At 41.6% G+C, this 14,568-nt stretch overlaps 1 protein-coding gene across 1 annotated transcript in view; it reads right to left on the bottom strand.

Annotated features, from left to right (window-relative positions):
* The window catches only part of CSMD1 (CUB and Sushi multiple domains 1), a 1,651,174-nt gene that overhangs the window by 94,417 nt on the left and 1,542,189 nt on the right, over nucleotides 1-14,568 (bottom strand). Inside the window, exon 54 of the mRNA XM_045010124.1 lies at nucleotides 2,516-2,689. Coding sequence (XP_044866059.1) covers nucleotides 2,516-2,689 — 174 coding nt within the window. The remainder of the gene's footprint in view (nucleotides 1-2,515; nucleotides 2,690-14,568) is intronic.

A 14,568-nucleotide genomic window follows, 5' to 3' on the forward strand; every position in this document is an offset into this window, starting at 1 on the left:
GTGAGTGGTAGCTCCAGCTGGTCCCAGTCACCTGTGCTGACCATAAGGAGTCCATCCCAAAGTACTCCACAGGCATTGGTTGGATCCAGGGAGAAGAGGCTAGTGTAGAAGGCCCTGGCCCTCCCCCGCATCTCCACCAGATCTGTAAGAGGGATGCTGTCACCCACTGCGGGAAGGTAATGTGCTTGTTAGCCCCACTCCTTTTCTCCAGGGTATTGAAGAAGTCGAAGCTGCGATCCATCGAAGGCTTGGAGCACCTCTGGCTTCTCCCAGCACACTCTGCAGATGCCTCTCCAGCTTCAAGACATGCCATTCCAACTGCTCTATTACTGCATCTCTCTGCCAGCTGGCTCTCTAGGAGTAATCACGGCAAAAGAGCCGGTCGTGGACCTTCCCACATTCCACCACTGCTGCTTCAAGGGAAACATGTGCCTCTGCCCTTTCCAGGCCAGCCAAACTTTCGGAAGGACACCACAAAACCCACATCCTCCAGTAAGATATTATCAAAATGCCAATAGGCTGATCCTGGTCTCCCCAAGGTGAGAGAGGCCATCATGGCCACCAAATGGTGGTCCGAGAATGGGGCGAGCGGAGATGGAGGCGAGATAAATAAATACAGTCCAACCAGGAGTGGCACAACCAAGCATCCTCTACCCCATCAAGCTCACAGACTACAACCTCCATCTGCCCTTCTACCTTTTCCCTCAGCTATGGCTCCTTTCTGCTCCTCTTCCTCCATGCTGAGTGGGTTCCATTGATTCAAAGGGAGCATTGAGAGCACAAGAGAGACAGTCTTTTTCTACTCTAATTTCTGGTGCCACTGGATGCATTGGAAGCTGGGAAGAGTAACTGCTGAAAAGTCTTCCTCTGTCCTGGGCTGAAACACAGTCAATGAGCAACACGGGGAAAGAGCTAGCTGAGTATGGTTGGAACAGTAATGTGGACTGGAGAATGCTCAGTGGAGATGGAATGTTCAGAGAATTTTGCTGTTAGCCCTATCAAACCTTTAATGAACATATGGAAACAATATTTTTCAGAGACTTGTAATTTGATCAAGTTTGGGGTTGATTTTCAGAGCAACAGAAAAGAAAAGAAAAGAAAAGAAAAGAAAAGAAAAGAAAAGAAAAGAAGATGGAGCTAGGCCTCTGGCATGGAAAATTTCTGTCTGAGTGGTTAAAGTTTGGCAAAAATTATAATCAACTGAAAATTTGATAATGTGTTATAAAGGAATGTCTTAGGCAATCTTAACTATAGATAAGTGTTGCTGTAAGCTCCACCTAAAATAGTAATTATATTAATAATGTAGTAGGGAGAAGTCTCCTTTTCCTTCTCAGTTTTAGCTACTATCTTTAAAGAGATTTGATACCCGCAGTCAGCTAAGACACTGTAAAATAAATACAATACAAGATTCACTGGAGATAGGTGGCAATTCTCCTTTGAAGAATGCACATAACTAAGTATGTAAATGGCTTTTAAAAGGACAATGACGGTTTTTGTAGATTTTTCTGGAAGCTATGGCCAGGTGAAAATGTCCCATTTTACTCTTCAGAAGATATTATTTTTACAAATCAAAAATTAACATTTTTTTTATCTAATGGTTCAGTAGTAGTGTACATCTCAGCAATAAAACAGAGATACTAAAATTAATTGAACATGCTATTGATAATCACTGTGTGAACCACTTTGTAGACATATGGGAATGAAAATACTCCTATTTTCATTATAAACCTACATCATGACAAAAATTAAGACATAAATGAAAAATCTATTAAAAAAACCCATCAAAATTAAAGAAAAATCTGAAATCTTATTAAAATTGAAAACCCCAAAATAGGTCAATGAAACAATAGCTAGAGAAATATTAACTCATTCTTGACATTAATATAAGAGTTATATGTTTCAAGAAAATATCAGCCAACCTATCATCAAAGGGGGCAGGGAGGATGAGAAAACTGAAGAATTTCAGTAATTAAGAGTGGGATTTTCAAAGCACTTAAGAGAGATAGGGCACAAGTCTAATTGAAAGTTAAGGGAAAAGTAAATCTTTCTTTTAAAGGCTGTGTCTATACTACAGCCTATGTTGGTAAAACGTATGTCACTCAGGGGTGTGAATATTCCCTCTGAGTGACATAGTTACACTGACATAAGCATTTGTGTGCACAGTGCTGTCAGCGGACGAGCTTCTCCCACTGACATAGCTTCTGCTGCTCACATAAGTGTTTTCTTCTGTTGGCATAGAGCGATTTCACTAGACAAACTGCAGCGGAGCAGCTGTACCACTATGTATAGATATACCCTAAAAGATATGCCATACTGCAAACAGAGTTTGTGGGCTTGATCAGAAATTGCTGGATGCAGTTCTATGCAGGAAAATAGACTGAATGACCATAAGGTTCTCTTCTGGCCTTAAAATCTATTAAATAAAATCATGAGCTAGGCACTTTTGAAAATCCCACTCATAATTATTAACAAAATTCAACAAAAAACAATTCAGTGAAAAATAAATGCTACTTACGGACACAAACGGGAGTTTGTCCAGACCACTTATGATCTTGCAGGCAAATCCTGACAGATGTACCGACAAGCCGAAAGCCAGGGTTACACTGATAGACCACAGTGTCTCGGTAACTGAAGCCATCCCCACTAATGTGGCCATTTACAATTGGATCTGGAGAACCACAATGCCCAGCTAGAATAAAGGGACAAACCAATCAATAAAACATATGTATATATTAAAATCCTGTTAATATTGAAAACATGCTAATGGAAAAAGTACTGCTTCGTTCACCTTCATGACAAGCATGGTATTAGAACCAAATCATGCAAAGCGCTGTGATGTGCACACTTCCTTTGATTTCCAGTGAAGGCAACAGGAACTGCAGTGCTCAGTACTTTGGATGATCAAGTGTTTAAGTTAAAATATTTTAGTTATGTTTTGTAAAACTTACTTACACCCCCAGTTTTAAAGGAACTTTGTCAAAAGTCAGATGGAGTTTCTTTTGTGGCAAGCCAAGAACATATACTTATAAACAGGGAAGTCAATTTTTGAAACTAAGTTATTCACAGTTAAGCACTTAAATTCTAAACTTACAAACCTAAATTTCTGATTGATAGAGATGATGAGCACTGACAGCTCCCACTAAAATCAATGGGCAATGTCATTGTTCGGTAACATGCTGTGGTTAAGACTTTTTAAAAAAAGGCCACTATTTTAGCAAGTGCAAGAGGTTAAGACCAACATTTTCAAGTGTGGACATTGACTTTAGGGTCTTCAGCATTTGAGTGCCTTATCTGAGACAGCTTGGGCCTGATTTTAAAAGGCACTGAGCAACTGGAGCTCCTATTAGTTTCGGTCGGACCTATGGATAATAAATACCTCTGAGGCCTAATTTTTCCAGTTATCTCAAGATAGGCACCCAAAGCTACTGGTCATTTTTGAAAATTTGAATGTTGATGTGATGTTATATTCAATACTGAGGTGCAATATACAATGATGGGAGGCTTAGTCATATTTCAACTTATTTTCTCTGGGCCTGATTGTCATTTACACAAGGCCCCTTTATATTTTTCTGGCACTAAATTACATTTACACTCTCTTTTAGGCCCCTTATTCTGCCTCAGCAGCACAAACAGGCCATAGTGTAAATGAGAATTGGGCCTTCTAATTTATTTGTTTGTGTCACAGTCTTAAACATAGTTTTCTGGTGTACTTTATGGCAAGATTGTAACCTGCTCCTATGTGTTCACACAGGAAAATAAGGGGCCTGGTTAATGCCAATGGGTATGCTAAGTATTGACACAAGAATATATGGACCATCTGAGAAGGTACTAGTGGGACAGAAGTTCAGCTTGGTTGCACTCAGAAACTGAGACTGAATATGTACAAAGTGAGGCTGGTAGAGATGTGACAGACTATAATGAATTCCCTTAGAACACAATTGACAAAAGCTGCCCTATTTGGCGGACTCCACAGAAGCAATGGACACACGGCAGGAGCAGACTGAAAGAGGGCCCTCCTGGTTGTTTAACAGGAAAGGGGTGTGGGGGGGCACGAAGAGTAGAAAACTCAAATGAGATCTGGGTGACAGTTGAACTGATCTGGGTTGGTGCTCTGAGAAGTCCTGACAAAAAGACACTGTAAATATCTAAATAGTTAATCTTATATACATTTTAATTTGTTAGATTAGTTCCTTTCTTTCTGTCTTGGATAAGTCATTTAGGGTGTTATCACTTTAAACCAGAGCTGGGGGTTGGGGATGCTGTTATATTGGAAAGTGTTAATGGCTGCCACCAAAAGTGTCTTTGATCTATGGACAATCACAGACCTGGTTAAAGACAATAGGTGTGTTATGCACCTTTCTTTCAATTTAAATGGAAGGTGCAATTAAGTCTTTTTATATAGCGAGATAGCTGGAAACAGTGGAAACTACTGCTCAAGGCAAGGGGCTACATGGCAAGGCATGGTCAGAAGAATAACCCTGTGGGATAAAGCCTTCTCTGACTGCAAATGCAGTGGTTAGTGTTGTTTGACAAGCTGTGTTTGTGTATTAAAGGGGAGGAAAAACAAGCAGAAAGTGAGAAAGCCTAAGAGGGAACAGAGATCAAGAGAAGCAAGAGACAGAGCTCCTCACACATGGATCTTGCTGGAAAATCAGAGTGATTTCTGATCAAGGAAATGGGCAGCTATTGTTTCTTTCTACTGCATTCAGGGAAACAGAAAAAATGGTTACTAAGCTTCCATAACTATTTTTTTTCGAGATGTGTTGCGCATGTCCATTGCACTCTAGGTGTGTGTGTGCCCCGAGTACAGTCACTGGAAATATTTCCCTCAGTGGTACCCATCAGAGTGACTCAAGTGCCCTCTGCTGCTGTGCGTTAGTAGTGCCAGTTTAAAGTGCCCAGCCGATCCTACACCTCCCTCCTCCCAGTTCCTTCTTTCCAGAAAACTCCACTGTAGAGGGGTAGGAAGGTGGGTCATGGAATGGACACGTTCAAAAGTGAGAAAGGCTAAAAGCCATGTAGAGTTGGACCTTGCAAAGGGAATTAAAACCAATAGTAAAAGGTTCTATAGCCATATAAATAAGAAGAAAACAAAGAAAGAAGAAGTGGGACCGCTAAACACTGAGGATGGAGTGGAGGTTAAAGATAATCTAGGCATGGCCCAATATCTAAATAAATACTTTGCCTCTGTCTTTAATAAGGCTAATGAGGAGCTTAGGGAAAATGGAAGGATGACAATTGGGAGTGAGGATATGAAGGTAGATATTACCACATCTGAGGTAGAAGCCAAACTCGGACAACTTAATGGGACTAAATCAGAGGGCCTAGATAATCTTCATCCAAGAATATTAAAGGAACTGGCACATGAAATTGCAAGCCCATTAGCAAGATTTTTAAATGAATCGGTAAACTCAGGGACTGGAGAATTGCTAACATAGTTCCTATTTTTAAGAAAGGAAAAAAAAGTGATCCGAGTAACTATAGGCCTGTTAGTTTGACATCTGTAGTATGTAAGGTCTTGGAAAAATGTTTGAAGGAGAGGGTAGTCAAGGACATTGAGGTCAATGGTAATTGGGACAAAATACAACATGGTTTCACAAAAGGTAGATCGTGCCAAACCAACCTGATCTCCTTCTTTGAGAAAGTAACAGATTTTTTAGACAAAGGAAATGCAGTGGATCTAATTTACCTTGATTTCAGTAAGGCATTTGACACGGTTCCACATGGGGAATTATTAGTTAAATTGGAAAAGATGGGGATAAATATGAAAATTGAAAGGTGGATAAGGAACTGGTTAAAGGGGAGACTACAACGGGTCATACTGAAAGGTGAACTGTCAGGCTGGAAGGAGGTTACTAGTGGAGTTCCTCAGGGATCAGTTTTGGGGCCAATTTTATTTAACCTTTTTATTACTGACCTTGGCACAAAAAGCGGGAATATGCTAATAAAGTTTGCGGATGACACAAAGCTGGGAGGTATTGCTAACACAGAGAAGGACCGGGATATCATACAGGAAGATCTGGATGTCCTTGTAAACTGGAGTAATAGTAATAGAATGAAATTTAATAGTGAAAAGTGCAAGGTCATGCATTTAGGGATTAATAACAAGAATTTTAGTTATAAATTGGGGATGCATCAGTTGGAAGTAACAGAGGAGGAGAAGGACCTCGGAGTATTGGTTGATCACAGGATGACTATGAGCTGCCAATGTGATATGGCCGTAAAAAAGGCTAATGCGGTTTTAGGATGCATCAGGCGAGGTATTTCCAGCAAAGATAAGGAGGTGTTAGTACCGTTATATAAAGCACTGGTGAGACCTCATCTGGAATACTGTGTGCAGGTCTGGTCTCCCATGTTTAAGAAGGATGAATTCAAACTGGAACAGGTTCAGAGACGGGCTACTAGGATGATCCGAGGAATGGAAAACCTGTCTTATGAAAGGAGACTGAAAGAGCTTGGCTTGTTTAGCCTAACCAAAAGAAGGTTGAGGGGGGGATATGATGGATCTTTATAAATATATCAGAGGGATTAATATTAGGGTGGGAGAGGAATTATTTAAGCTTAGTACCAATGTGGACACAAGAACAAATGGATATAAACTGGACACTAGGAAGTTTAGACTTGAAATTAGACGAAGGTTTCTAACCATTAGAGGATTGAAGTTCTGGAACAGCCTTCCAAGGGGAGTAGTGGGGGCAAAAGACATATCTGGCTTTAAGACTAAGCTTGATAAATTTATGGAGGGGATGGTATGATGGGATAGCTTAATTTTGGCAATTAATTTGGCAATTGATCTTTGATTATCAGCAGGTAAGTATGCCCAGTGGTCTGTGATGGGATGTTAGATGGGTTGGGATCTGAGTTACTACAGAGAATTCTTTCCTGGGTGCTGGCTGGTGAGTCTTGCCTACATGCTCAGGGTTTAACTGATCGCCATATTTGGGGTCGGGAAGGAATTTTCCTCCAGGGCAGATTGGCAGAGGCCCTGGAGGTTTTTCGCCTTCCTCTGCAGCATGGGGCACGAGTCACTTTCTGGAGGATTCTCTGCAGCTTGAGGTCTTCAAACCGCAATTTGGGGACTTCGATAACTCAGACATAGGCTAGGAGTTTGTTATACAAGTGGATGGGTGGGATTCTGTGGCCTGCATTGTGCAGGAGGTCAGACTAGATGATCATAATGGTCCCTTCTGTCCTTAAAGTCTATGAGTCTATCTCAAAGAACAACAGTTATGGAAGGTTAGTAACTGCTGTTTTTCATCGAATAATTACACGTGTGCATTCCGCTCTAGGTGACTCCCAAGCAAAAGACTAGGTGGAGGGATCGGAGTTCGTGGACACACAGAGTGCAGTACAGGTCGACCAAATTTGGCATAATTTCTGGAATGCTGAGTGATGACATAATGGGAGGAGAACGTATGCACCAATGCCCAGATAGCTGCTTTACAAATGTCCTGAATACAAATCTGCACTAACAGTGCTGCTGAGAATGCTTGTGACTTTGTGGAATGAGCAGTCAGGTTTGCTAGTAGCAAAACATCTGCCTGAACATAACAAGTGCGCATACATGAAGTAATCCATGACAAAATTGTCTGTGAAGAGATGGTAGACCTTTCATCCCATCCTCTACAGCTATGAACATGGTGGAGCATCAGAATGGTCTTTCTATGTGGAAAGCTAGAGCCAGTCTAACATCCAATGAGTGAAGACGTTGCTCGTTCCTATTTCTTGGAGGCTTCAGGTAGAAGAGGTAGGTAGATTGCTTGATTGCTATGAAATTGTGAAACCAGTTTCAGGAGGAAACTGGGGTGAGGCCATAAACACACATTGTCTTTAAAGAAAACTGTGTACAGAGGCTCCGATATGAGGGCACAGAGTTCTGAGGCCTTTCCGGCCAAAGTGATGGACACTAAGAAAACCACTTTATAGGAGAGATATAATAGGGAGCACATTGCTTAAGTTTCAAACGGTGGACCCATAAGCTTTCATAAGACCAAATTCAGGTCCCAGGGAGGAAAGGGCTCTCTTACTTGAGGGTATAACCTTTCTAGGCCTTTGAGGAATCTGATAGACATGTCATTTAAAAAAAAAACAGACCAGTCCTGCACCCAAGGGTGGAAAGCTGATATTGGTACCAGGTCAGCCTTGATAGAGGAGATTGCTAAACCTTGCTCTTTCAGGTGCAATAAGTATTCAAGTGTGACTGCACGGGCAAGACTCCACACTGGGATGCCCATGCAGAGAACCACTTCCACTTGAAGAGGTAAGTAGTCCTGGTGGATGGTCTTCTACTGCCTAATAGGACCTGATGAACTTACTCTGAGAAAGCCTGCTCTCTGGGATTTAGCCATGGAGCTTTAAGGCTCTTCGATGAAGTGAGCTCAAGTTTGGGTGGAGCAGCCAACCATGGTCCTGGGAAATTAGATCTCAGTGCAAGGGAAGTAGGATTGAAGTTGCCACTGAGAGATCTAGCAGAGTGGAGAACCAGAGTTGGCCAGCCCATGCTGGGGCTATCAGAATAATCTGGGTGTGGTCCCACTTGATCTTTAGCAGTACTCTGTGCACAAGCAGGAAAGGTGGGAAAGCATAATAAAGGTGTGCCATCACTGTAATAGGAAGATGACCATGATGGAACCCAGACTGTGGCCTTGTAGGGAGCAGAATTAGTTACACTTTCTGTTGAACCTGCTTGCAGGTCTATTTGGGGAGTGGCCCATTGTTGGAAAATGTCTCTGGCCACATCTGGTCAGAAAGACCACTCATGGCATATGGAGAAAGACCTGCTGAGGTAATCTGCCAGCTCATTCTGTGCTTCCAGAAGGTAAGAGGCCTCAAGTTTGATTGAGTGGGCAACACAAAACTCCCAGAGATAAGAACTCTAGGAGGTATTGTAAGTACAGCATCCAGAGGAGACAGTTTAGAGAGTACACTGAGACCAGTCACACCTGGAGAGGTCTGAGGTGCAGTCTTGCATGTTGTACTATGTATGTGCATGAGGCCATGTGACCTAGGACCCTCATACAGTTTCAGGCTGTTGTGATAGGATGAGATTTGAGGTGTGTTATCAGGGATCTGACTGATTGGAAATGTACCTCTGGGAGGTAGGCCCTGGCCTGAGTACAGTTGATCACCACCCCAATGAACAATATCCTCTGCACTGGAGTGAGGATAGACATGTATGCATTTATTAGAAGGCCTAGGGCCTTAAATGTCAATTGGATAAGTCAAATGTTGGACCATACCTGACCCACGGATTGGCCCTTGACTAGCCAATCATTTAGATAAGGGCAGACCTGCATCCCTAACTTCCTCAGGGCAGCCATCACACATTTTGTAAACATCCGAGGAGCTGCAGACAGGCTGAACAGGAAAACCATGAACTGGTAGGGTGCATGGTTCACCACAATCTGAGGAATCTTTGTTCCTCGTATATTGACACATGAAAATAAGTGTCTCTTAAATCAAGGATGGTGTGCCAGTCTCTGGGATCCAAGTAGGGGATAATGGATGCCAGAGTGACCATATGGAACTTTATAGTTGTTGAGTTGATCCAGGTCCAAAATGGGTCTGACACCTCCCTGGGCTTTTGGGATTAGGAAATAATGGGAGTAGAACCCTTTCCCTCTTAAATCTGCAGAACCTCTTCCACAGTCCCTCCTGAAGGAGAAATTTAACCTCCTAGACCACAAGTTCTTCATGAGAGGGGTCCCTGAAGAGGAATGTGGGGGGTTGGGAAAGAGGGGTGGAAATGAACTGTCAGGTGTATCCAACTTCCACCGTGTTCAACACCCAACAGTCTGTGGTAATACGGGACCAAGCACCAAAAAGTGGTAAAGGTGGTTTGCAAATAAAGGACAAATCAGGGTCTGGAATCACAGAAACTGGTATGGCATCCTAAAGCATCCAATCAAAATGACTGCTTAGAACATCCTGGATAATTGTGTGGGGCACGCATTGACGTTGACTCATATTCAGCTTCTCGTTCACTGTAACCCCTAGGTCCTTTTCTGCAGAACTGCTGCCTAGCCATTCGGTCATCTGCAAACTTTCTGAGGGTGCAGGCCACGCTGTCCTCCAGATCATTAATGAAGATATTGAACAAAACCGGCCCCAGGTCTGACCCTTGGGGCACTCCGCTTGATACCAGTTGCCAACTAGATATGGAGCCATTGATCACTATCTGTTGAGCCCAACGATCTAGCTGGCTTTCTATCCACCTTATAGTCCATTCATCCAGCCCATAATTCTTTAACTTTCTGTCAAGAATACTGTGGGGCACCATATCAAAAGCTTTGCTAAAGTCAAGGAATAACATGTCCACTGCTTTCGAAGGGGCTGTTGAGGCCCATAGTACTTTCTTGAAGGAGCAGGGGGGTATAACCCAAGGGATTTTAGGATGGCTCTTGTGTCTTTTAGCCAATGAAGCTTTGTGTCCATCTGTTCCTAAAATATCAAGCTCCTTCGAAGGGCAGGTCCTGAATAGTCTGTTGGATCTCATGTGGGATCCCTGAGGACTGTAGCCATGAACTCCTGCACATGGCAACTGATGAAGCCGTGGTCCTGGCAGACAAGTTTTCCAGTGCCACTTCTAAAGAGGCACTTGCCACCATTTTACCCTTCTCCACTATCAAGGAAAATTCTTGCCTGGCATCTTATGGGAACAAGTCTTTGATTTTTTGTATGGAATCCCACGTTAATATCATACCTCCCCAGCAGCACTTGTTGGTTTGCAATTCTGAGCTGAAACCCCCTGTGAGAATAAACTTTTCCTATCAAACAAGCCTAATATAGTTGAATGTTTTGATTTTGAGGTTGCCCCTGATGACCCTGTCTTTCTCTCCCATTGGCAATGGACACCACCACGATTCTCAGGCTGTGGTGGGATGGGTATAAAGGAACTCATAACCTTGGGCAGGAACAAAGTATTTACGATCAGCCCTTTTTGAAGTGAAGGGGAAGGGATGTGGGGGTCTGCCACAAAGTCTTAACAGGGTCCATAATGGCCTCATTGAGAGGCAGGGCCACTTTTGAAGGGCCCACACTAGCTAAAATGTCTTGAAGGTCTCTAGCAGTGGCAAATGCCCCTGATGTGATTGGTTCCAAGATAGTATCGGTACCATGTGGTGCCACAGATATAGAAGGCTCTTCTGTTACCAGACTTGATGGTGCCTAAATAGGTGCTGGAATCAATGCTGACTTCTACGGTACCGAGGTAGAGGAGTGCTTTGGCTTAGATCGCATTCTACTCTGATCCACATGCCTGGCAGTTTTACCAAAGCCGAGCCAGTCTGTGCTAGTCTGACCGGTGTGGCTCAGATGGAGGTCTCAGTGCTGCCTCCATGAGCAAAAACTTCAGGCTGACCTCCCAATCCTTCTTTGTGCAAGGCTTAAAGTCCCTGCAGATATGGTAGCAGTCTCTGATTTGAGCTTCTACCAGGCACTCCAGACAACTTGACTGCAGATCGCTCAGGGGCAAAACCTTGTTACAGGAGGAACAGGGCTTAAAGCCCCGTGACCAAGGCATCCCTCAGCACCAGGCATCAGATGAAAATGCCACAAACCCCCTCCACAACTAACAAATTTACCAAACTTCACTAAAATTCACAGTAAATAACTACAACTAATTGTGTGCAGTAAGAATAAAGACCACTTAGAGAGTTTGTGAAATGCAGGAACGGTTCCAGTGACTGTTATGGGCTGTAAGAAGGAACTGTGGGGTTGTGGAGTTGGCTGGTTACTTTATTTCTATGCTAATGGTGCATGGTAGCAGAGAGCACTTGAGTCACCCTGATGGGTACCATTGAGAGAAAAATTTCTGGCAACTGTGCTCAGGGTGTGCACACACCTAGAGTGGAATGGACAAGTGTAATTATTTGAAGAAGAACTTTTTGTACCTTCTTTGTAAGTAAACAGTATTGCATGAAAGAATATACCAGACACATATCAATAACTTCTTCTCCTAATGGAAACAAATCTATAAAGCCCTGAATATTGGCCAACCTCTCAGGATAATGGGGCAAGAGTGTCTTTGATTAAAAATGCCTATGAAACAGATGAAAAAAAGGAACATGAAGGGTTACTAGAAAGAAAAAGAGTTTAATAATCACATATGGTTTGAATCAAACAGAAACTTTGTACTCTTGCAGAGTCTTCTCAATCAGCCCAAATCCTGAGATTCCTTACACTTGAATTTTGATTATTGAATAACCAATGAGTGAAAAATTAAGGTGCAATGGCTGCATTAAAGCCATATATATGGAAGCACAGGAAATCTCGGGTACAAGGATAATTCAGAAGTGCCAACTGGAATATTATATTATTGCTATCTGAATAAGAACTTAGCAGCGCTGTGCACTTACCATGTTATTCGTTTCACGTACAGATCACTCCAGTTACTAGATTTAATGGTTTTCTGTCAGTCTGGCCTTGATTAGATTAAACATCCCAACAGCTCAAGAACTGAAGGAGCGGGACAATAAAACAGCAAATTTATCTAATTTCCCAATCTGGTCAAATTAGGTTCTACATACATTAAGGAGGCTGTTAGTGGATCATTTCTTATAATATGCATTCAAGAACTAAAGAAATTACTGAACAGGTTCAAGGTTGGGTCAGCACTTCCATTAGAGAGCTTGATATACAAGCAACAGCCAGAGTTATTTTATTTTTCTGTATAATTAAAAAAAAATCAAAGGGTTCTTTAAGGGTGCAGCAGTTTACCTGTGCACTATCCATTGCAGGATAAAGGCCTTATACAGTAGTTCAGAGTTACCAGTGTAAAAGTCTCTATTTTTCTGGATTTTTACAGATTTTTTATTACATTTTTATGCTTTTGAAAAAAAGGCTACCTAGTATTTTTGAAAGTTGTTAAATAGACATTTAGGCCTAAATTTTGAAATACGTCTTTCTTTTGGGGGGAGTGAAATTTTAAACATTGGTCCTAATTCAGCAAGACATATCTACTCAGCCTAACATTTAAGCATGTGCTTAACTCCATCCTTGTCTTCAGTGGGATTTAAAAACATACTTAAGAGCCGTTCTGTGTAGGGATGGGGTTAAGCACTTACTTAAGTGCTGTTCTGAATCAGGATTATTAATTGCTAGATACCTAAAATACCATTTTGATTTGCAAATGTATACAGACATGTTTGGTCTTAAATTAATTGCAGGTGCAATTTTTGTAGGCACAAAATGTTACAAGGAAAACCAGTGCATGGGATCAAGCCAGGATGAAAAATCTGGCCTTGGACTCATTGGCCGTTTTGTAGGATTGGGCACTAAATGTTTTCATACTAACTGCCTGGAAATTGAAACCTTTAATTATCCATAGAACAGTTACTTTACAGCTCTCTTGGACACCGTTTCTGAGACAGCTAACACGACTGCCAGTTTGATAACTTTTGTGTGATATGGATATTAGTCCATTAGAAACTGGACAGAGACCATGAGCTCTTTTTACATAGGCTAATGAGCCTATGTAAATGAGAACTATTTTCAGCCACAGTTGTACTGAGCTAAATTTATGCCGGCATACTAGCTCTGAAAGGCTCTCTTCTTCCTTGGATCCCAAAGCTCTGATCCAATGCATGCTGAAAATCAATGGGAGTCTTTCTATTGGGTTTAATGTGCTTTTTGAATCAGACCTAAAGCCCTGTTTAAAACATATTGGTGTATTTTGCACTTGAAATGTGAGATAATAATATCTAAAAGAAATGTCTATAGATAGGCACAATTCTGGCAAAAGTCATGCACAGCATACATCTAACAAGAACTTTTTACAGGCATCACTGTCACTATTGACCTGGGCTAGACTTGAGATGGCAAAGTGACATGATAAAGGAACTGCCTTTCAGCCCGAGAAGTGTCATACCTCTTGGTGAGAGTGATGTGAGTTTTCTCAACAATATCTAAACAGAGAGTTTCATTCACCAGAGAAGTTGGCCTGGCATATTAAACAAATACCAAAGTCTCACAAAAAATGTTTAGGAAAAAGAAATAGGAAGTATCATAAGACAAACACTAATTTTAACAGACTAATAAATGACATCAACAGTTGCTGCTGCAACTTTTAAAAAGTGAAAATACTTCTGGGGAAAATAATAATAATAATCAAACGGACTGAAGGGTGATAATGGATATCCAATTAGTCATAGATTTGTAAAATGTTATGACAACACAAAGGCCAATAAAAAGAGGCATTGTTGGGAGCAAATGTATGAAATTGAACAAGGAAAAAATCAAGCTGCATATCAGGAAAATCTTCCTGATACAGATATCTATTATCCTGCGTAACAGTTTCCCAAATAAGTGCTGGAAGGTGCACTGCTTGGCACATTTAAAACTAGAATGGAATATACATTAGTAAATTTCCAGTAGGGAACAATCCTGTGCTGAAAAGGAGATTGATGAGATGACCTAATAGGCCTTTTCCATCTCTAGATTACATGATCCTCAATTTTTGGCTACAATGATAAATTCATCTTTGGGGTTGTTTAATCTGCAGATGTATTTCACAGCAAGCATACAGGAAAACAAAGAGAATGCTATCTAGGGTTCCAGAGATTAGAATAA

Source organism: Mauremys mutica, chromosome 3 (genome assembly GCF_020497125.1).
Source record: "Mauremys mutica isolate MM-2020 ecotype Southern chromosome 3, ASM2049712v1, whole genome shotgun sequence".
Lineage (NCBI taxonomy): Eukaryota > Metazoa > Chordata > Testudines > Geoemydidae > Mauremys > Mauremys mutica.